Source organism: Monodon monoceros, unplaced genomic scaffold, assembly GCF_005190385.1.
Source record: "Monodon monoceros isolate NGI ecotype Baffin Bay Population unplaced genomic scaffold, NGI_Narwhal_1 Super_Scaffold_1, whole genome shotgun sequence".
NCBI classification, from domain to species: Eukaryota; Metazoa; Chordata; class Mammalia; order Artiodactyla; family Monodontidae; genus Monodon; species Monodon monoceros.
Window position 1 is genome coordinate 41,566,617 of NW_021703765.1, and position 24,580 is coordinate 41,591,196.

Here is a 24,580-nt window from a genome sequence, read left to right on the forward strand (position 1 = left end):
ATATTGTGAAAATGACTATACTACCCAAAGCAACCTACAGATTCAATGCAATCCCTACCAAATTACCAATGGCATTTTTTACAGAACTAGAACAAAAAATCTTAAAATTTGTATGGAGACACAAAAGACCCTGTATAGCCAAAGCAGTCTTGAGGGAAAAAAATGGACCTGGAGGAATCAGACTCCCTGACTTCAGGCTATACTACAAAGCTACAGTAATCAAGACAATATGGTACTGGCACAAAAACAGAAATATAGATCAATGGAACAAGATAGAAAGCCCAGAGATAAACCCACGCACCTATGGTCAACTAATCTATGACAAAGGAGGCAAGGATATACAATAGAGAAAAGACAGTCTCTTCAATAAGTGGTGCTGGGAAAACTGGACAGCTACATGTAAAAGAATGAAATTAGAACACTCCCTAACACCATACACAAAAATAAACTCAAAATGGATTAGAGACCTAAATGTAAGACCGGACACTATAAAACTCTTAGAGGAAAACATAGGCAGAAGACCCTTTGACATAAATCACAGCAAGATCTTTTCTGATTCACCTCCTAGAGTAATGGAAATAAAAGCAAAAATAAACAAATGGGACCTAATGAAACTTAAAAGCTTTTGCACAGCAAAGGAAACCATAAACAAGATGAAAAGACAACCCTCAGAATGGGAGAAAATGTTTGCAAATGAAGCAACAAAGAATTAATCTCCAAAATATATAAACAACTCATGCAGCTCAATATTAAAAAAAGAAACAACCCAATCCAAAAATGGGCAGAAGACCTAGATAGACATTTCTCCAAAGAAGACATACAGATGGCCAAGAAGCATATGAAAAGTTGCTCAACATCACTAATTATTAGAGAAATGCAAATCAAAACTACAATGAGTTATCACCTCACACCAGTTAGAATGGGCATCATCAGAAAATGTACAAACAACAAATGCTGGAGAGGATGTGGAGAAAAGGGAACCCTCTTGCAGTGTTGGTGGGAATGTAAACTGATACAGCCACTATGGAGAACAGTATGGAGGTTCCTTTAAAAACTAAAAATAGAATTACCATATGACCCAGCAATCCCACTACTGGGCATATACCCAGAGAAAACCATAATTCAAAAAGACACATGCACCCCAATGTTCATTGCAGCACTATTTACAATAGCCAGGTCATGGAAGCAACCTAAATGTCCATCGACAGACGAATGGAGAAAGAAGATGTGGTATATATATACAATGGACTATTACTCAGCCATAAAAATGAATGAAATTGGGTCATTTGTAGAGACGTGGATGGATCTAGAGACTGTCATACAGAGTGAAGTAAGTCAGAAAGAGAAAAACAAATATCGTATATTAACGCAGATATATGGAACCTAGAAAAATCGTACAGATGAACCAGTTTGCAGGTCAGAAATTGAGACACAGATGCAGAGAACAAACGTATGGACACTAAGGAGGGAAAGCAGCGAGGGGTGGTGGTGGTGGTGGTGGTGGGATGAACTGGGAGTTTGGGATTGACATGTATTATACACTGATGTGTATAAAATTGATAACTAATAAGAACCTGCTGTATAAAAAAATAAAATAAAATTCAAAAATTCAAAAAAAATAGACCTTATTTAACAAGGAAAAAAAAAAAGAAGATATGGGCAGTAAGAAGATGGGGGCAATAAGAAGATATGGGCAAAAAGCTGCAGAGAAGGTCGCCTTTTTATTTAAATATTTTGATGATACACATACAATTACAACGTTTCTTCCGTAGGACAAATGTAAAAACTAATACAATCACCCTTTCAGGAACAAAGAAAATCATTTAGAAAACGTGGTGACTTTATATATAGGAGCCATGTTAGGTTTTTTTAAGCCTGTCTGAGGAGGAAATTTAAGACCAAGCTTTGTCTGGAGTACATAGGTCACATTCACATTTTCACACAGTAGTGATATTCTTGTTGCAGACTTGGCAAAAAATAACTACTAAGTCTATAATGAAAAAAAAAGCAAAAACAGTGCGTAGAGAATAAAAAAAAGCATGGAACAGTGACCTTCATTTTGGCCACAGGCTTATGGTGTCTAAAAATATATGCCTTTTATTCATACACGTCAGTGGGCGTAAAAAAGTATAAACCTTTTGCATAACACATTTTTAAAAGTTTGCCACAAAATGAATTTTTAGAGATTCATTTTCCTAGTAAATATATTAAAAATTCATGAAATCACAGCCTTTAAAATTTATGGAAATTATTTTGTTGTGGAGGATATTTATATAATTGATTACTGATATGCACTTATACTTTGAAATCTGAAATGGATCATTTCTTCAGGGAGCAATAAAAATACTCTATTTATTTGGCCAAAACACCCAAAACTCTTTTCAGAAAGAAAGGCAAGATGTACAAATTCAGGTCAGCTACACAATATTTAATATTCCATGTAGTAAGCCATGACCAGCTAGTCAATGACTTTGAGATATGGAATAAATCATAATTTCAAACTCATAATTATAGAAATTATAGGGTCTTTCAGTATTTTTTGCAAGTATAGGTAAAAGAGAGTAGCTTCTAAAATTCAGTTTAATTCTACAAATATTGATTTGGCACCCATGGTAGGCACTGAGGATTTATAGCAGTGAAAAGGATTCTTACCACCATGTATATAGTTAATTTAGACGTACTAAATTAGAAGATAATGTATCCTGAGTTTTTTAATAGTATATTATTCCTATAAAAAATAAAGTGATTTTATATTTATGAATTTTGCCCTGAATTATTCTACTGAATTTGAAGTATTTAATATTTTCATGATTATTGAGTGACAAAGGGAAGGTATAATGCTATTTTTGAGGTCATACAACACACGCACACACACACTCAGAGTTATGTTCACAGAAACACACAATGTGTGTTCTTACCATGTCAGTGTTCCAAAATTCAATTAACCTTACGTGGATTGAAGGGCCTCTAGTTTTAAGGAAATCAAACAAGCAAAACGGGTCACTCAAACTGTGCATGTATCTTTGGATAAATAAGTTGTTGATAATCTGCTAGGTGCAGGAACATAGGGAATATAGAACAGCAATGTTAAATGTTAACACGGTAGGCAAAGAGGCCCACTCAGTTTCATGGGGGGCTCTGTCGGATGGCTCATGAACTGGACACTTTGTTAATTTGATAAAATTCTTAGAAGCCAGATTTATTCTCTATTTAACTTGCTTTGTGAGTATTGTGAGTATTGTTTGACCATAAGTCACTCAAAGGCACCTAAGTCACAGCATCATCATTATGCCCCCTCAGTAAGTCCTGGGGCATTTCTGAATTGCACTCCTAGAAGCTGAGACAGTGAGGTTCTCTGCATATTAGTGACTGAGAAAAATTTGAAGCCCAAGGTATATGTGCCTCTTACATCTGTAAGGCTCATGAAAAGCCAGGTCCTTTGAAAACATGAAATGAGTCACTGCTAGCTAAACTCTGGGGCAGTGTCTGGTTAGGAGGACTGCTGGACTGTGCTAGGCTTGGAGACCCTGGTGGAAGATGTGGTTATTGTATAATTAGAATGACTAGACTCCTTGAAGCCTGAGTCTGGCAGAGGGCCCGGGACTCCAGCTCCAGAAACCACAGTCTTTTTGGCCATTACAGAGGTTTCGGCAGGAATCTGGTAATTAGATTGCAGAGCGGAAGCTGGTGTTAGCACTCTTTCCATCACTGTCACGTTCTGTCCTACGGCTACACTGTGCGTGGCCAGAGGGGGCTGCACACGGGAGCTGGGAGTGAGGAAACGCTCTCTTTCCCGCACCATAACATAGTGTGCATCGGGCAGATGCGGGGTGCCCTCCAGGGGGCCAGGTGAGCCCCCGTGAGGCTGGATGACTCTCTCGGTAACCATGATGCTACCCCCGCTAGCGTACTGCTGCTCTCCCAAGAGGGACGCCGGGGCATAGACCCGCTCTGTCACCATCAGGCCTTCGGACTGTCTGGGGTCCAGGACCACAGTGCTCAGTGGCACTGTGGAGCCCGTGGTATAGGAAGTTTCTGTCACTATCATGTTACCAGAAGCCAATGGATCTGAAAGTGGTGCCGCTACCTTTTGAGCCTGCCTAGAAGACACAGATTTTTCAGTGACTATTTCCTGAGTGACTTTCTCTGTGTTTGCTTCATGCAAAGGTTTTGGAACTTGAAAGCTGCTACCGGAGAGATAAGTATTCTCGGAATTAACCCTGGTTTGCTCATAGAATGAATGTGAAGCTGCCTTCACGTCTGTTTTTCTCATAGGTTTTGGCCTCTGCTCGATTTCCGTATCCATCTCTATTTTTTGACCCAAGCAAACTTCAGCGAGTGTCTTGAATTTCAATCCTAAGTCATCTAAGAAGCCGTCATCTAGCTCTCCTTCAATAAAACTGCAACAGCCAATGGAACCCTGGAGAGAGTCAGTTTCTTCCTGAGAGTAAACCAGAAGGCAATCTTTGGCTGTGTGAATGTCATCTTCCTCGGTATAAGAGGCAGCTTTCTAAAACGGAAAGAAAAACAGGCATATAATGAGTGACGCACTTCCTTTAAGAACAAGCCTCTAGATTCCTGCTCAAAATGTTTAACCTCGGTCTTGTAGTTAGACAAAAAACACCAGAGAAGCACAAATTGAAGGACATCCTACAACAGGACTGGCCTGTATTCTTAAAAAATATTCATATCATGAAAGATGAGAAAGGCAAAGGGCATTGTTTCAGGTTAAAGGAGACACAAGTGTCATGACAACTAAATGGAAAGCAGGGCCCTGGACGGGAAAAATAGTGGCTATAAAAGACATTTTGGGGATAACTGGTTAAACTGAAATATGCCATGTGTCACTGTTCAATCTCTGTACTGTGGTGATGTAAGAGGATGTGCGTGTGCGCGTGTGGGTGTGTCTGTGTGAGAGAGAGAGTGACAGAGAGATGGAGGGAGGAGGGAGAAAAGGCAAAAAAGCAAATGTGGCAAGACGTTAATATTTGGGTAATCTGGGTAAAGAGTAAAAAGGAGTTCAAACTTTCTATTATTCTTGCAAAATTTCTGAGGAGTTTGAAATGATTTCCAAATTAAAAGCTGAGCACACACACATAATCAAGACTGGTTCACGCAGGATTAGAGCAGAGAGGGAAAAAGATACTGAAATAAAACAGGACACCAGAGTGGAGCCCGGCAGTGAGATGGGAAATGGACGAGAAGTGCTCTTCCTTGACACTGACCAAATCACCATTTCCCGTCTACTTGGGGGTGGGCAGATGGTATGAAAGAAGGGAGAATGGGAGGGAGCAGAAAGTGGGAAAGCACTCAGGTAATTTGCAGCCATGCAGATGGGAGGGGACAGAAATAAACTGGCTTCTGTGGAAGCCCATCCCCTCACTCCTCTCAAGGGTCCTTCAGGTCCCTAGCAATCTGACTCTGCCCATTCCATTCCCAGGCATGACCCTGTTCTCAAGAGAAGCTTCTAATTTCTAATCCCAGGCAAGAGCTTTCTGACTGCATCCCATCATCTTTCCTGAAACTTTCCTTCTAATTTTTTATGAACCACCTCAATAGTGAACCAAGTACTTGCCTTCAAAAGAAAACACTTAAAGGGACATAACGAATTGTGATTTTTAGGTCACATAGTCTCTCCCCTCTCACCCTACCCGGTGCATCCCTAGCAAGTCTGCTCCTGCAGGGGGACAGCACTTTCTGACCCACTGACATCAGCCTGGTCATGTGACTCGCTTTGGCCAATGAAACGTGAGTGGGAAAAGGCAGTGCCTTTGGGGGTCATTGCCAGGTTTGGCATTGCTCAGTTCCCTGCGCCCCAAGGACGCCAGCTTCCTGGGCACAAGCTGTGCTCTCAGCACACATCTTGGAATGCGGACCACATGGGGCAGAGCAGAGCTGCATCGAGGGGCAAAAGCACGAATGTGGGAAATATGCCCTGGCGAGAAGCAAGATCATGGGGTCATTTGTTGTCACCACATAATTGAGCTGACTGACTGACCCAGTGGGTCACACCTCTCCTTTCTCATTGCCTGTAAGCATTCTCTTAATGAAAGGAACGATGTCCCATTTAGATCCAAGAAAATGATTACCCTAATAACATCACGTTCACATAGAAATGTCCGCCTCCCTTTCCCCGCCAATACATAAAAAACAACACTTACTTCAGAGAAATAACTTCTTAAGAATTCCTCATTCACTGCCACTGCAGCTGCTCGAGCTCCGGCCACTTCTCTAGAAGCCACCGTGGCTCTCGTGGTCCTAAGGGTTTCCGTGGTCATCAAGGCTCCTGCTGTCCCTGTAACCTGGGTGGCCCCCCCTGAGACGAGGCTCCTGTATTCCTCCCATCGGCCGTCCACCTCGGACATCTCATGCTGCCCTTTGATAAAGGAAGCGGAGCTGCTTCCTTTCACGGTAGCACCCTTGGTTGTCACAGCCCCTGCTCCGCCGCCTACAGCTGCACTGTCTCTGTGGTCTGCCTCTAGAAGAGGCAGCACTGCCTGTGAGAGCAAATACAGCCGAGTCACGGACGGTCAGTACGGTTGGTAGAAGGACCTGAGCTAAGTGAGCGTATGCAGGGAATAAGATATTTCCGCAGAGGCAAATTAGGAAAACTTTGCTTGAATGACTTCTGCCGGCCCTATGCATCGCGTGGAATGGAAATGTAGAAGCACCTGGCTGTGGAAGACAGCCATTTAATATTGGGACAAACATTTCTACCTAAATCCCTACACACGCTTCCTCTCTTTAACCTTTGTTCTACATTCTTGGTGTCACTGCCTGATGCTTCTTCTACATTCTCTGTAACTTAGGACCTGTCAGGGTAGAGCAAAACCACCTCAGCTCTGTCCTGGCAACAAATACAAAGTAAGTTGTTATTCGAGCCCTGTGTTTAACGAAGGCATGTGAATGAAATCTGTAGTAACCACTTTACTCTCTCATGACCTAAGGTGTTAGAAACACTTCCCAAGGCCCCTTTAAAGCAGAAAAGAAGACGTGTTCTGTTGACATCTGATTATCTGACCTTGTCTTCAGGTGGTGCCCCTTCGTTGTTCCAAGGATGCAGCATCTCTATGGTACCAGGGATGGGGGTAAAGCCTTTGGCGCCCTTCCCACAATGGCACTTCAGCAGTAGAAGTGGTACAACTGGACAGAAACAAAATTGAGTACAGATTTTCAAATTTATGTTGCATAATTTTGGAATTTGCGTTATCACTTCCTGAGTTCAGTCTTCACTTATTTACAGCCCTATTTTTCTGTTTTTCTTTTCTTCCCCTGATCTAACGTCACCAAGCCTGTTTCGGGTGAGTTATACCAAAGCCTAAAGGCAGGATGAGGGAGTCTTATGGATTCAGAGTTCTTGGCCATCACAAAGACTGTGGTCAACAAGTGGAACACCGAGACTGGATTTGATACTATCCAAATCATCAAAACCAACTTAAAGGCTGAAATTTTTGTTTTTTTTTAAACCACTTTAATTCTTAATATGAGAAAATTCACCATCTAAAATATATATATGTGTTAAAAAAGAAATCAGAAGTCCCTAAGGGTAGAAAAGCTTTAATATATTCAAATATTCTAGAACATTAGAACTTCTATAATACTTCACCACTTTACCCTAGAGTAGAATTTGGCAGAAGGCATGACTCACTGAGGTTCCAGTTAACCTTTGAATTACCTAAGTACTATTTTCTAAAGTGATTCCACATTAAAAACCCTTAGAATATATATAACATTTTATCTAGAAGTTAATAAAATTTCAGAGCTCCCTCCTTCAATTTTATTCTACCTCCAGGATGAAGTAAAGGCCAATGCTGGCCCCTTGATCAACAGAGTAAAGAATTAACCACATCTGCAAGCAGCCCACCCCAAATTAGCTTTTATTGACGCTCCCATGTGGCAGCTTCCAAGGAAGAGCTGACTACTCCCTAGGCTCCTTTTTATATAATAGTCCCTATAGTTACTATGCGTAATGAAAAGACTGAAATCAGCCAGGGGTAATTCAACAGATGTTTATCAAGTGTCTGCCATGTGCGAGGCACCATGTTAGGTGCTGGGAAATCTGAGATGAGAAGGCAATGCAAGGAATCTCCAGGTAAAAGATGTAGTCCTACCTACCTATAAACTTGGTAAGCTGAGACAAGTCATTTATCATCATGTCTGTATTTTTACCCATTGAATGGAGATGATGGTATAAAAGTGCACTATAAACTGTTGAGTGCTGTGCATTCAATTGAACATCTACTAATGGCTTTGACAAGCTCGTCTTCTGACACTGTAATAACTGAGGCTGCCCTGGAGGCGTTTCTCTGCCCATGAGCAGGGGTCAAGTGGACTGGTTCCACACGACCCCAGGCTGCAGTCTTCTGTTCTTCAGTGAAAGGAAACCCAAGGTCGTTGGAGGGCATGCAGGGAGGGGAGGGCTGGTTGTCACTGTTGGGAAACATACAAGTGCTCAGAGGGTCTGGATCCTGTTGGGGCAGGTGAAGAGGCAAGCCAAGCAGAGGGCCTGGGGAGGTGGAGCTCTGACAAGATGAATGTGAAAAGCAACGATCGATGGGAAAAAGATGAGTTTGTAAAATAACCTTGTAACCATAATCTAAATGCATGCAACAAATCTTTTCTGACAGCTTTCTATGCACAAGGTGCTGTTCGCAGCACTGGGTATGGAAGAACAGACGACATCCCTCCCTCACGTAGAGCTTATCAAAATGGAGACACCGAAAAGGTTTAGGTTAAAAGGGTGTTGAAGAGCATGTACAATAACCTTGGTTATTTAAATCAGGAGATGATACATTCTTATAAAACAAAATTCGGAAGAGCACTTCAATAACTTTTGGTGAATTTATCAATGATCAATCCTTGCTTCCCTACTCACCCTCAATAGCATTCTAGTGTGTGTGATTATAGAAAAACAAAAGAAATCAATGACTACCGTAGTAACAAAATACTAAAAAAAAAAAAAAAAAAAACCCAAAAAAGGAAAAAAAATACTAAAAAAAAAAAAAAAAAAACCCTAAAAAGGTACTAACATTACTAAAAGAGCTAAAATGTAGCTTTTAAAATACTTACGTAGCAAGAGCAGAAGGGCAAACATTATAAGCGCGATTGCTGCAGGTCCGAGGCCAACGTAGGAGTCATACCACATTTCTACACAGCCACCGCCTTCCACACACTTGCAGACTGTGAGTTTAAGGACTTGCTTTTCAGGGCAACTGAAGCCTTTACTATCTGCAATCAGCAAGCGAATGTCACTCCTCCCAAGCGTTCGTTCCTTTTGTTGCAGTAGTATGCTGGTACCTGCAAGGACAAGATAAAAAAGGAAATAAAAATGAGTGATTACCAAGGAAGGGCAAGATTACATTACAGAAACATTCTTTTAAAAAATTTATTGAGATATAGGGACTTCCCTAGTGGCACAGTGGGTTAAGAGTCTGCCTGCCAGTGCAGGGGACATGGGTTTGAGCCCTGGTCTGGGAGGATCCCACATGCTGCGGAGCAACTAAGCCTGTGTGCCACAACTACTGAGCCTGCACTCTAGAGCCCATGAGCCATAACTAATGAGCCCTCTTGCCACCACTACTGAAGCCAGCGTGCCTAGAGCCCGTGCTCTGAAACAAGAGAAGCCAACGCAATGAGAAGCCCACGCACTGCAACGAAGAATAGACCCGCTCACCGCAACTAGAGAAAGCCCGTGCGCAGCAACGAAGACCCCACACAGCCAAAAATAAATAAATTAAAAAAATTTATTGAGGTATAGTTGATTATATTATATAAGTTTTAGGTGTACAACACAGGGATTCACAAGTTTTAAAGGTTATACTCCATTTATAGTTATTATAAAATATTGGCTATATTCCCTGTGGTGTACAATATATCCTTGTAGCTTATTTATTTTAACATAGTAGATTGTACCTCTTAATCCCCTACCCCTATCTTGTTCCTCCCCACTTCCCTCTCCCCAGTGGTAACCACTAGTTTGTTCTCTACATCTGTGAGTCTACAGAAACATTCTTTAATAGCTAATAATTATTAGCTCCATTTAGAAGCTTTATTATTTCATAACTTCTCTATTGAATTCACACTGTGTGCTTGATGAAATTAGTCCACATATGCAGGTGAATAGCAAAGGATCAGATCTGGACATACCATCCTTCTATGATGATTAATGTTAACAAATGTGTGTGGTTTACCAGATGCTAGGAACTCTTCCATTACTGGGATACAGTGACAAACAAGTGGAGAGTTAAATGACATTTCCATCGAATCACCTTTATTTTACTATTTCTTTTTTTAAATATGTATTTATTTATTTATTTTGGCTGTGCCGGGTCTTAGTTGCAGCACCAGGATTTTCGTTGCGGCATGCGGGCTCTTAGTTGCGGCATGTGGGATCTAGTTCCGGGGCTAGGGATTGAACCGTGGCCCCCTGCATTGGGAGTGTGGAGTCTTAATCACTGGGCCAACAGGGAAGTCCCCATATTTTACTATTTCTTGAAAGAACTTTATTGGGGCTTCCCTGGTGGCGCAGTGGTTGGGAGTCCGCCTGCTGATGCAGGGGACACGGGTTCATGCCCTGGTACGGGAGGATCCCACATGCCGCGGCGCGGCTGGGCCCGTGAGCCATGGCCGCTGGGCCTGCGCGTCCGGAACCTGTGCTTGGCAACGGGAGAGGCCACAACAGTGAGAGGCCCGCGTACCGCAAAAAAAAAAAAAAAAAAAAAAAAGAACTTTATTAAGGCAATTTTCAAACAGACATAATCCAGGAAAAAGCATAATTAACTCCCGTGGTACCCATCTCCAGCTTTAATAATTTTCAACAATGGGCCAATCTTGTTTCATCCAGTCCCATCCTTTTTGTTCCCAACACTGTATATTTGAAATTTTTCAAATTTCACTGTATATATGAAAACCTGAAAGACTACTACAATGAATATTGATAAACTCTTCATAAATTGTTTACATTTTACAACAATACTTCCTCTCTACATGCACACTTTTTTCCCCCTGAACTATTTCAAGGTAAGTTGCAGATCTCATGACGTTCTTCAGCATAAATCTTCTAAGACCAAAGGATATTAACCCTCTCAAGAAATTCATTCTTGATATAGTATTTAATATATAACCCATATTCAAACTTTTCAACTGTTGTAAAAATGCCCTTTACAGTTCTTGCTCTTACTCTCTGGCTTTTGTTTTTTGTTTTTTTTTATGATCCTGGATCCAATCAAAGATTATGCCCTGCATTTAGCTGTCACCTTAGTCTCTATTAATAATCTATAACAGTCCTAACTTCCTTTTGGCCTTTCAAGACTTTGACCTTTTTGAAGTCCACTTATTTTAAAGGATTTTCCACGGTTTGAATTTGTCTGTTTCCTCATGATTGAATTCAGGCTACACATTTTTGGCAAGAATATTACACAGAAAGTGTTGTGCAAATGACCTTTATCTTATTTTTTTAAAAAATCTGACTGATGATTATTTAAGAAATTTTCTTTCATCATGAATAAAAATAATGACCAGTTTTCCCATGAGTAAAAATAATGATCAGTTAGAATCGTTTAAAACTTTTTCTGATATATGTATAACATTTATTAAAAAATAATTTACTTGCAAGGCAAAGATGGATGAATACAAAGATAAAAAATGAGGTGTTTGGGAGGTTTTTTTGTTTTATTTACTTATTTTTGGAAGTAAGAGACATCCTCTTCTCATTTTAAGGTCCATATTTTATGGAATTTGATCTCCAAAGCTAGAAATATACTTATTAAATCATCCCCAAAGCTCTGGAGAAGTGAGGAAAGCATCTAGTCATCCATTTAAGGAATATGAGCTTATTAAAAGAAATATAGGAAAACATGGCCTGGAAGAATATAACTAAATTCATGATTGGCTCTGAGTGGAAAGATGGAAAGGGGAGGAAAGGCCCAAAGGGGACTTCTACTTTGTCAGTGATCGTTAAAAAAAAAGGCCTGACTCAAATACAACAAATTGTTAATATTCTTTTAATTCTAGGTGGGAGGTACAAAGGTATCTGCCTTATTAGTCTCTGTAATTTTCTGTACTTAAGACATTTCCCAAATAAATAAAATAGTTAGGAGCTATTTATTATCATGATAGTTGGTCAATCATCTCCTTATACAGCCACGGAGAAAAAAGCCTGGGTTACAGAACCCTATCTCTCTCAATTGTCTAGATGTATACAGTATAAGCTCAGTGACTTCCTGTTATAACACTCTAACATGTATGTGTATCCGAAAGAGTTTTATGTTTCTAAGGCTAGGAAAAAATTCAAGAGCCCATCAAATTCAAACATCTTTATCTTTAGACAGAAAATTCATTGTGTATCTGGAAAGGCAACAGAGCATAAAGGTAGTGAGTAGAGACTCCACAGCTAGAGTGCTTGGGTTCAAATACTAATTCCAGCTCTTCAACTAGCTGTAACTTTGAGAATGTTAGTTAACCTTTCTGCACCTTCGTTTCCTCATCTGTAAAATGTTGATGACGGTAATGCCAAACTTCTAGGGTTGTTAATATTAGTAAAGTGCTTAGACCAGTGCCTGGCATTTCCTAAACATCACGTTTCTTAGATAAAAATAAGTAAGTCTTGGAATCCCAGCAAGTTCAATGCAAAACACATTTACTATCTTAGTCAAAGAAAGGCAAACTCCAATCAAGCAGTCAGCCTAGGTGGGAGTCCCAGACTTCTGTGAGTACAGAATGAGATAATGTGAGCCAGGGGACCAACCCCGACGTGAGTCTTGAGGCCTGTGACTTAATTACCGTAAGAAGAATCATCTGGATGTCTGCATCCCAGGGCTCATGCTAGTTGAAAACTTGATCTTAAGTAACCTCAATTAATCAAGATGGTGATTGTCACCCCTTACTGGGGAGACCGCTTGAGTTAACCAACAACATAACTATCTTTTGCAAGTGAGTACATAAACCCTAAGAAGATTCAGAATTAAGTATAGGAATATTTAAACAAACTAAAGATTTAGTTTTAATATTTTTGCATTGTAAAGAAATTATTTGCATTTGTTATTATATTTATACACTTGTAATATTTTAAGGACAATTAGCCCTATTAATGTGACAGCTATGTAACTCCAGTTCAAAATGTGTAATTATGTTACTAATTTAGATTTATGGTTTTAGGTTGAAATATCACTGGTTTGTTCAGTATTGGACCATTGAAGAGGATGTCAGGTTTGATGTATTTATAAGTTAAATTTACTGGAATTTTAGAGTATAGGAATCATAAGAAAGTTTTATTTGTTAATTCAGATCATTGAAATACATAAAAAGGAAGCCAAATATACTAAATTTATAAATATATTGAAATGTTAAAGGTGTTTAGTTTGTAAATTGGACCAAACATGATTCAAAGCCTCTTAAAATGACTGTAAAATTTGCTAAGCCTAAGAAAACAATAAATTTAAAAGTTAAGAAAAATTGGGGTATTACATTTAAACCTTTTCTGAAACGAGCACTACCTGTTTAAAACAAAAAGAGTCTTCTGGATAGATTTTTCTACATTTGAAACCACCTTGAAGGAAGCCAATAGAGCACGTCAATAAGGGGATATGTCCCAAGATACGGATTTACGCACACGTCCTTCTGGCATGGGGGGCAAGGGGACAGACAGACTCCTTTCCATGTTTTGTCCATCACTTACCAGCTTTGTGACTTCAAACAAGCTATCTAACTCTAGTTAAGCCAAAGTTTCCTCAGCTGTAATCAGGGAATAAGGTTATGGGGTAAGAAGTAAACATGATAATGCATACGAAGGGATAGCAGAGTGCCTGGCACATGGTATATGTTCCGTAAGAGTTATTTTTAATGGAATCATCGTTACCATACATCAAGATTTTTAGAAGGCACCTACTCTGATTTCTGTGCTTAGAGAGGCAAGGTATTCCTCAGCTTACGAGACAACTACTTCAAGAGCGATTTGGAGAATACCCAGTGCAGGGGACATGGGAAAAAGATGAGTTTGTAAAATAGTTCCTTTTTGCCTATTTGTAGCCAAATACTTTAAAGATATTAGATATCTATTTCCCTTCACTCTCTCCAAATAGGGTATTTATTATTAGGCAGATCAAAGACACTATGCCTAAGTTTCAGACCCTCATTTTATAAACTCAGTTGTATTGGAAATGTAATTCATGCCAAGAAAAAAGGCTGTATTATAAGGATTTTAGATTTCTATCATGTTTAAACATATAGTCCAGTGGTTTTGCTTACTTTCTCGGCTTACTATTTTCCACCTTTCTGCCATTCCAGCTGGTTTGTCAATGACAGAGAAACTGAAAGGCCAGCTGTTTTGGGGTCCGTCCAGGTCCTCTGCGGTCACGTTCACGTATTGCACATCATCACAGACAGTCTGCACAGGGTCGACCAGTGTGGGACAATTGTCATTGATGTCTTCAACCGTGATACTAATAGTGCCAGTGATGGTTTTTCTAGGATATTCTTAAAAATAAGAAAAAGATAATGTATATTTTGGTTATACTGCTCATATGGACATAGTTTGAATTCTCTTGCCAATTTGGTAAGGAGAAGGTAGTAACCAAATTAGGATGCTTTCTATCTTAGATATGTTTTCATATTCAGATCAAGTAATATCTTTTAATCCACTAAATAAGTAGAAACGTGAAGGTTTACCCATGTGGCATTCCTACAAGATCAAAACAAAGGTCTCTGATGCTGGAAAATAAAATCTAAATGCATATAACCAAGAAAAAATGTCTATTTAATAACTTACCTTCTGTCACAGCCAAAATCTTTGCAGTGTATGTACCATTTTGGACATATCTGGATTCATAATCAGGAATTTTTACAAGTCTAATTTCAGAGGTGGCAGAATCCACAGAGATCCAATTGTCTATATCTTCAAATTTGGCATATCTGTTAGAAAGCAGACAAAATTAATTTTGAGCTCTGGATAAATTGAGACTATCTACAACTAATATCTACAACTCTTCTAAGCTTAATTTCTGCTTTCTTATATATGTTCTTATTACAGGCATTAGTTTGGAATGGTTTTTAACTTCTTGAAACTATCCTAAAAGCCCCTCTGTTTACTGTGTATCACACCTACTTTGGACCCTTCCTTACTTCTGTAACATACCCAAGACATATGTGCAAGGGCGACGCCCTTGCCTACTCACCCGGGAGGTTTACGAGTTGCTCTTCAGTCTGTCTTACAGTTTTCAATCTAGTTTTCCTTAAATTTGGAGTTAACCTTGGAGGATAACTTAGTCACCCAACAAGAACTCGTGGAGAAAAGCAGTTTTACATTCTATTATTTATTGGCATATTATCAATATTTAAAAGTAACAATTTAAAAAATCAATGACTGCCTTAAATGGAAGTACTTTAAATTTTGGGATATTGTTGGTTGTTCAGAGCAATAGGCTTCTTTCAGTTAGAAATGGTTAAAAGTGAAAACAATGCTGATGAGGTGATTTCTGGGTTTATTCCTTCAAAGCAAAGGAGAATTAGTGCAAAAAGAGACAGCTTTGGGAAGGCAAGGAGAACATTCATAGTACATTTTCAGAAATATATGTAATTTAATACCATCGAGTTTAAAATGTATCCAAATACAAATATAAACCAAACATATGAGAATTTGATTCAACCAATCATATTAATGATTTATTTTCTATTAAGTGGCTGTTTAGGCATAGAAAAATGAGTGGCTAATATATGGCAGTATTTGTTTATAGTGACTATTTAATATACACTCGAACTAAACTTTCCTGTCTTTTAATATTTATACCAGTAAATGATGATACATTTGGATTTTCACAAATATTTCTGAATTTCATGGCTGGAATTTTAAAGCTTGAACTTAGCTGCTGTCAATGTTTTCCCAAATAATGCTTATAACAGACGAAGTTAAAGTAATAAGAATCACATTTCACAATGGAATGTTTTGTGTGGTCTCATTTAAGGGATTTTCTGTTTCCTATTGTGAAAACTAGACACCATTCAAAGTAGGATGGCAGCTCACACGTCATGTCAAATATCCATAACAACTGATGCATATGAATAATTAAATTATGACAAAGTTAAGAGAGTGATTCTTCTGCTGTCCTTATCAACATTTCTAGATTAGGTGAATACTGGACAATTATTTCACTTAGCTGTGCCTCTCATTCCTTATCTGTAAAATAGTAGGTTTGAGTTAATCTTTAAGATCATTCTTATTCTAAAGTTCTGTAAGTGTATGCTAAAAATAAAATACTTTTGAGGAGTAAAGAAACATGGTTCATTATTTTTCAAGGAAGAACATATGATCTTTTGATACAGTCATAACTCTTACTAAAAACAGCAACCAAAATTAAACAGTTAGATGGAAATAGAAGTTTCAATAGAGAGTCACAATATTACTGGAGGATAATTAATTAGAACATCTAAGCCTCTCAGGGGACAGCGTGAGGGATCATAAGGAACACTCATTCTCAATTCTGGGGATTTAGGTGGGGACTGCCTCCTTAAGGTTAGAGCCATGGAAATAAAAAGTAGACTATAGAAGTCGAGAGAAGCTAGACTGGTTCCTGAAGTTAAGGTGGGCAAAAAGGGGTCACCAAGACATTGCAGAAAACACAATGGAAGCTGTTTGTTAACATAATTTTGGAAAAAGGTCACTTGCTACTATTGGCCGATGAATTCCATGAAAAGGAGATTCACTAAAAGGAAAGAGATTGTTGAAGAGCTTCCTCCATATTCCCATTCGTGCTATGGTTGGCCACGCATCTAAATACAATGTTTCATGAGTACTGGCACCCAGGGACATAGGCCTAAGGAGAGTGAAGCAACCGACAACTCTGGCACCGACAGCAGGAGAACATAGAAGCTGTTGTGTCTCGGGTGGCAGGTGGGGATTCTTAAATTCAACCAAATAACTACAGCTAGGTAGAACTTCATAAATAATAGCTCTGTAGAGAGTCATCTTTTGATGGTATGGCTCTGAGATCTAAGATGTAAATTCACTTTGAAAATGTGAATGGATCTTGCAAACCTAGGTGTTGCTACAGAGTGGACACAATCCAGCACCTTCCAGCACAGGAGCGGCATTTAGTAGGTTCTCAATAAGTATATTCTGAGTAAAGGTCACCATGACCAAGACAAGCATTACAAAAGTTTCATCAATCCCTAGCTCAAATAGCCTGGTTTAAATGAAGATCAATTTCCAAGGCTTATGAGCAAATGAAACTGGATTCCCCATTATTAAAATATATTATGCAGCTATTTTTATTTCTCTTAACCAACCTTGTATAAAGTGGAATTTGCAGTAAATTTTATTTGCTATTTTCTTATCTCTAATACTCTTTTAAGACAGATTTTAGAAAGTGTCTTTCGGAACTTTCTCTTTGTTGCTTTTTAGCCTTCTCTACCCAGAACTGTTTTGAGGTGAGCAACCCAGCCTCTGCCTCATACTCGGGTGGTGGAGGGAAAGGGATCCTGGGAAAACTCCTCTTTGCCTCTCAGTGACATGTACAACTCTAGGAAGTTAAATCTATAGACCTCTGGGGGATTATAATGGCGGGGTTCGAAGGAGTGAAGTGTTAAAATTTCATTACGATTTTTGCAAATAGGCATTCAAAGTCATTTAAAATGATGAAACAATATTCATAACTATCTCTTACTTTACACGGGCTACTTGTCCAGTGTCGCCATCAAAAGCTTGAAATTTTCCCATTATTTGGCTTTGGCTTGATTTTTCCACACTCTCGCTAGTGTGAAATTGGATTATGCTGCTTTTAAAATAAATGCCTTCTTTCACATTTTTCACTTTGACTTTGATCGGAATGGATGTAGGCTTATATTTATTCTTAACTGATTTGTGAAAAGCTGCTTTGTTAGTGACAATAATGTTGAAGTCAAGATTCTTCATTTCTTCATAATCTACTTCCTAGAAAGGCAAAATCAAAGGGAATGCTTTTAAAAGGGACAACAACTAGAACACACATGTGTGGTTTCAGTGTCAGATTATAATAATTTAAAACATGAAAAATACAGCAGTACTGAGTAGTCCAACTCTTATATTGGTACCATGCCATTAAAAAGTCTGTCAACTTTGATGTTCATAAATGTTAAGGATGTTTAGGAAGCATCCCCAATTTATTTAAGGTCAAAATCATTTAAAACGTATACATTTTTATTTTTAGCAATCTGAAGTGATTTTTTTTTCCTTAATAAAAAAAAGTTAATGGACATTCAATATAATATTCCTTAAAATGTGCTCCAGGGGTTTGTTCTGGTGAAAAGGGCTACATAAGTAGGCACTGCCAGCTCTCTCCCATGGCATATAAAACCGAGGCCTCCGGTAGAAAAAACAACTATTTAGCTTTGTTAAGCCTAGGGATTTTCAAATTTGTTTAAACGGAGAATCTAACCCCCTCCTTTTTAGCATAATGTCTATTAATATCTGGTTTGCTATTAATGCCATAAAAGATTAATCCTCCTCTAAATACTTTGATCTTTGTGAATTGTGGTATTTATTAAGTACATTTGATATAATCAGTTTATCACTCTATGCGTATTTTATGTTCCAATTTGTCCATTTTCTTTTTAAAAACATTTCTATAGTATTCTACTATTTAGATACACTTAATTTACTTCGCCATTCTGTTATTAGGCATTTCGACTATTTGCAGTTAATACTGCTCTGAACGTTTTTTGACGTTATTTTTCCCCTGTTGAGCTGCAGAGGGAAGAAGTACCCAGTCAAAGTTTATGTAGGTCCTGTTGCTTTTTATTTCTAGTGGTCCTGACCATTTAGATGTACTGACTGGCCATTTTTGCTGTTTCTTCAGTATATCATTAAATATATTACATGTGTTTACATGAATTACTGCAGTGTTCACTTTTGGTTTTGGATGATTTATTATGAAATCCGTTTTCCTCTCTATAGAGTTCTGGATATATAACTTCTGCCCCCTTTATTATATGGGTCACTGTGGCATTGGGACAATAACACAACACAAATTGACTACAGAAAAATACACTCTTTGTGACTGTAGAATCCTTGTGAAAGTTATTGTCTTTTTAAGTTGCTCTTGCACTTCACACACTTATTTTGATGGTATGATGTATGCCGGATGAGAAATAAAATCTTTCAGCCATATGTCATTAGTATTCAAAGACCATGGAAGAACAAGACAATGGTAAAAAAAAAAAATGAGCTAGGTACTGGCGACATAAAAAATGTTTCATAGTGTTTGTTATAAATAGCCATCGTGCTCCAAAGAGAATGGAAAATTTTTCAGCATCAGGAGCAATGTATGAGGGCATATACCTCTAGTTTTGCAACTGTTAGCATATTTTATCACTCCCATTTTTGCTATCTTCAATAGCATTAAAGATACTAAACTTATTTGTTAACACAGCTGAGGCTTTTTCTCATGTGATGATTTACTATCTCTGTTTCTACAATTTAAAGTATCTATTCTTCTGTATCTTTTTTAGACTGCTTTGTTGAGGTATGATTTACCTACGATGAAATTTACCCATTTTAAGTGTAAAACATGAGGATGTTTCATAAGCCTATATGGTTTTGCAAATGTCAAGACTGTTGGTTTTAGAACACTTCCATCACTCCCCAAAAGTTCCTTTTTGCCTATTTGTAGCCAAATCACAACCCACCCTAAGCAACCACTGATCTGTTTTCTATATAAGCGCTCTTTGCCTTTTCTAGAAATTTCACACAAATAGAATCATACAGTACATAGTATTTTGTGTCTGTATAAAGTATAATGTTTTTGAGGTTCATCCACATTGTAGCATGTATCAGTACTTCATTTCTTTTTATTGCTCAAAAGTATTCCATTGTATCAATAGACCACATTTTATCTGCTCACCAGTTGGTGGACACTTGGACTGTTACCAGTCTTTCATTATTATGAATACGAGCCACTATGAACACTTGCATGCAAGTTTTTTGTTTTTTTCGTAGATGTATGTTTTTGTTTTTCTTGTGTGGATACCTAGGACTAAATCGTTAGGTCACTGGATAACTACTCAATGTTTAACTTTTTATAAAACTGCCAAACTGGCTCTACCATTTAATGTTTCCACTGGCAATATATAGGAGTTCCAGTTCTATATTCTTGCTGATACTTGGTGTTGTCAGTCTTCCTTTGATTGTAGCTTATTCTAGCAGGTGTGCAGTGGTAGCTCACATAGTCTTAATTTGCATCTTCCCTAATGACTAATGATGTTGACTATCCTTTATGCACACATTTGCTCTTTGTATATCTTCTTTATCTAACTTCCTTGTCCATTCATTTGAATGAAATCTGATTACCGCCTTTATACTTTGGAAGTGATTCTTTATACAACTGGAAAAGTAAATTTGTAATTTTCTTAATCTGTTGCTGTCATTTTAATACTAAATTTACTATTTTTTTTCATGCCCCCCTTGATAACCCCTTTTTGTGCTACCATGGTGCATTGAGGGTATTTCTATTATTCATCACTAAGTGATTGTTTCTTCTTATGTGTATTACTGGCTTTTTATCTCAGGCATCTAGCATGGTTGCACCTATAATCTGTGACTAAAAAGTATGCTTAGTTCTGTATAAGCAGGTAAATCTATTTCATCTCTGATGCCATTAGCCATGTATTCAGTAATCATAAAATGTGTCTTCCCTTCAAACATGAGCTAATCTTTTTCTATTTTCCTTTGCTTTACAAAAAGTAATCTAAATGCGTACAGTAGCCTACTGATAAATGGTATCAATAATTATTATTATGAAACCTCAAGTTAATTTTTCTCTATTCGGTTATACATTATCATCATTCCTCTTCCTGCTATTAGGGTTTACATACTATGCCATATATTAAGTTTTTGTAAAAATGTGGAAACCTCTGGAATCAATTTTTGTCTGTGACTTAATGAAACAGTATTTTGAAAGCTGTAGCTTTGCTTTTTATTTTAAAATCTGATAAGGTAATTCTACCATAAACCATTTAAACATATACTGATATTCTTCTTTACTTATTCTGTTAGATAAAGATCCATCCTAAGTTTTGTTTAAGAAATTCTGTGGGAGTAAGGGTTTTAATTGTTTAAGACCCATATGCTTAATAACACCATTAAATTTTTGTTCATTGATTCAATTAAGCACACTTATAACACTGTGTTTCAAAATGTGACCCTCCTACTACTGACATTAGAAACACAAAAAGTGTAACCACTTACTAACCACAGAAATTGGGCTAGTAGGGGTGGCTCCCATCTCTACAACTGTGGTGCCAGTTAACTGATTATGAAAAGTACTTGTAAATATGTGGAGCTCAAAATAGATCAGTTCCCTCCTCTGGACCAACTTCTCCCATTCCAGTTTTGAACACTAAGTACTTACCTTAATAAGGGTCACGATTCCTTCATTAGTTTGAGTATCAGTTTCTATGTGGAAATAACCCCCTTCATTTCCTGATGCAAAAGTAAAATTGGCTAACCAATTATCGGAGCCTACTTCATCTGCATCAAACACTTTTATGCGTAAAACTTCTACATTGGCTTTGTTTTCTTCAACTATTCCTTCATACTGCAAAACATGAACAGGCAATTTTTATTCTGAGGTAACACAAACCTAGGTGATATATTTTTAGTTTATGACTAAAATATACATAGGCATGTTTGTTATAAAAATAATAGTTACCACTTTATTTTCGACTACAGGTATATTGTCATTGACGTCCAAAATACGAATCTGAACTTGAGCTTGTTTTACTGGCTTGTCTGTTACTTGTCCATTGCCATCTCTTGCTTCTACTGTCAAAGTATAACTGCTGTGTTCCTACAGGGAAATAAAAAATATCCAGCTGGGGTGAAAATGAATGGCTCTATCTTTCTGGTTTTAGTTCACTTTATCATCAAGGGAATGAACCTCAGTATGTTATATTCATAAATAAGTTTCATGATCTGCTGTTAATCCTATGAAGATGCTGTTTATTTGCCATCAGAGCTTTTCTAAAAGGGCAGAAAAGCCTAATGCAGTTGTTGATATTGAATTCTTAATTATGTCATTGGTGATATTTATCAGGAGATGAGTCTCTCCTTAAAATAGTCTGAGCACAAAAGAGTGCATTCAAAATGTAGTTTGCACTATACTGGAAGTGATGGGACTCTAGGACTTGGTTTTTTCTATCCCACACATCATTTTCAGCTAAAAGTTAAGCCAGGAAAACTTAATCCCCCAAGAACACTTGACCAGTGAAGGCAAAACTTGGTGAACTTTGTCCATACATCCCGGGAGATTAGATTCTTGGAGAACGTGTCCTAGAGAATAACGTTTCAGATATTACTCCAAAGGGAAACCTCTCTTCCACGTGGTCCCCTTCCGATGGCTCCATTCAGTGTGGGTGTTGTTTAAGGAGCTGGGCAGCCAGTGCCAATGCCTGGGGACCCTGTGCTCAGTGAGAGGCAGGACAGCAGAGGCTTTGGAACCAGCTGGCTGGGTTCCAATTCTGACTTACTAGCTGGGTTGGACACACATTATCCCTTTGCTCCTTGGTTTCCTTCTATGTAAAATGGGGGTAATTGTATCTGCTTCACAGGGTTTACAGGTGAAGTTAATTTGAGTTATTCCACATAAAAGGCTCGTAATAGCACCAGGCATGTGGTGAGTGCCCAATAAGCGACAGCCAGTATTTTCTGGTTAAACTTTCCAGAGACAGAAGCTCATTAAAAAAAATCACACTACTAATTCAAAATAGTACTTTTCCGTTCTCATTTTATGCAAAAAGGTAGAGTAGAATTTTAGGAGTAATATTATGCTTTAATTTTACAAAGACCTTGAGAGGAATGTTGAGCACCATCCTCTCCGCCTCTGGCCAGAGTCAAATCATTTTTCCAAGTAATACAAAACACCCTGACTATGCCTGGATGATGATTTATATTTGATGATTGTTCTTTGTTCTTTGGATCATCCACATTTTACTCTGCATGCTGTTAAGACCTTTATGTCTGTAGCATTTAAAAAAACTTCTCCCTTTTTCAACTAAAATGTTCCCTTTGACTTAGAAACAAAAAATGAAATGTTTGAGAAAGCACCCTTTTTAGGAAACTGACTCAAAATTGCCTCCAATTTGGGATTTACAGTAACTCTTTCCTTTACAAATACTTCTATTACCCTAAATAGGATTCCTATTTCAAACTTTTTTCCTCCCTCTGTATATGTATTAGTAGTACAAAAGATTCCCGACGTTTCATTATAGAGACACAAATTAAGGAACATTGCTTTGGAACTCTCTAGCAAACAGATCCTGACTGGAGAGGCCCTAGGACAGTGCTTACATAATTTTAAATTTTTTAGCAGCCACATTTTAAAAAGTAAGAAGAGGGAATTCCCTGGCAGTCCAGTGGTTAGGACTTGGTGCTTCACTGCCGGGGCCCGCGTTCAGTCCCTGGTCGGGGAACTAAGATTCTGCAAGCCGAGTGGCGTGGCCAAAGACATAAATAAATAAACATAAAAAAAGTAAAAATAAACAGGTAATACTAATTTTAAACAAATATATTTCATTTAACCCATGGCATACAAAATATAATCAATTCAACATGTGATCAACAAAAATATTATTAAGGTGATATTTTACACATTCTTCTTTTTCATACTAAGTCTTCCCAATCTGGTGTATATTTTCCACTTACAGCACATCTCAATTTCGACTAGTCACATTTCAAGTGGTCAATGGCCACATATGGCTGATGGCTACCATATTTGACAGCACATCTCTAGAGGAGGATCATTCCAAGTTATCCTATGAGTAAGTAACATAGACCAAAGTCAGAAAATTAGCAAAGAATTAGAGAGAGAATAACTGGAAAGACAGAGGAGAGCTGAAAAGATGAATAACATAAAATATTAATTTACCTCTCTGTCCAAGGTAATACTGGTTGTATAAACCTCTCCTGTATCTTTATTTAGGTAAAACAATGGAGAATTAGCAGGCTCCTGAGATACGATTCTATAAGAAATTTTAGAATTCAGAGTGTTGGGCTCATCTGCATCTGTTGCGGTGATTTTCATCACAAGCGTATCTGGCATCAGAAACAAAGGTGTCCAAGATGAAACTCAACTTTTAGCATACTTAATGTATGTTATTATTTTATTTATAATGTCAACTTGTTCCAAAAAGGATTCCAGGTATTTATCCAAATCAGTTTACCAAGATCAAAACATTTAATTGTTTGAGGAAATAAGTGTGAATGGAGGTAGGAATAGGAAAAATAAGGTGAGGGTGAGGCTGAGGTTAGTACATACAATTCTTAGGATGAAGTCCTGAACACTTGCTATAGGAGGGTCACAAATTTGTTTATAATAGACCTAATAACCCATACAAAGAAAGGAGAATGAACAGATACAAATACATGCTTATTAAAATATAAGCAATTCAGGAGAAGCATAGTTATTCTTTACATTCTGATCAAAGAGAAATCTCTCCTGCGTTTAACACTTGCATTGAAGTCTGACAGTTGAAATAATATGTCAAAGGTCAGCAAACTACTGCCAGTGAGCCAAAGCCAGCCAGCCACCAGCTTTTGTGAATAAAATTTTATTGGAAC

At 37.9% G+C, this 24,580-nt stretch overlaps 1 protein-coding gene across 2 annotated transcripts in view; it reads right to left on the reverse strand.

Annotated features, from left to right (window-relative positions):
* Positions 1 to 1,621: 1,621 nt before the first annotated feature.
* Positions 1,622 to 24,580, reverse strand: part of DSG2 (desmoglein 2) — a 47,199-nt gene continuing 24,240 nt past the window's right edge. For both annotated transcript variants that reach the window (XM_029232999.1, XM_029233007.1), the window contains 10 exons: positions 23,889 to 24,055; positions 21,675 to 21,812; positions 21,375 to 21,560; positions 17,655 to 17,920; positions 14,765 to 14,907; positions 14,245 to 14,472; positions 9,070 to 9,297; positions 7,022 to 7,143; positions 6,162 to 6,497; positions 1,622 to 4,510 (listed from right to left, as the gene is read on the reverse strand). In XM_029232999.1, the coding sequence (XP_029088832.1) occupies positions 3,491 to 4,510; positions 6,162 to 6,497; positions 7,022 to 7,143; positions 9,070 to 9,297; positions 14,245 to 14,472; positions 14,765 to 14,907; positions 17,655 to 17,920; positions 21,375 to 21,560; positions 21,675 to 21,812; positions 23,889 to 24,055 (2,834 nt within the window). In that variant the 3' untranslated portion in view covers positions 1,622 to 3,490. The remainder of the gene's footprint in view (positions 4,511 to 6,161; positions 6,498 to 7,021; positions 7,144 to 9,069; positions 9,298 to 14,244; positions 14,473 to 14,764; positions 14,908 to 17,654; positions 17,921 to 21,374; positions 21,561 to 21,674; positions 21,813 to 23,888; positions 24,056 to 24,580) is intronic.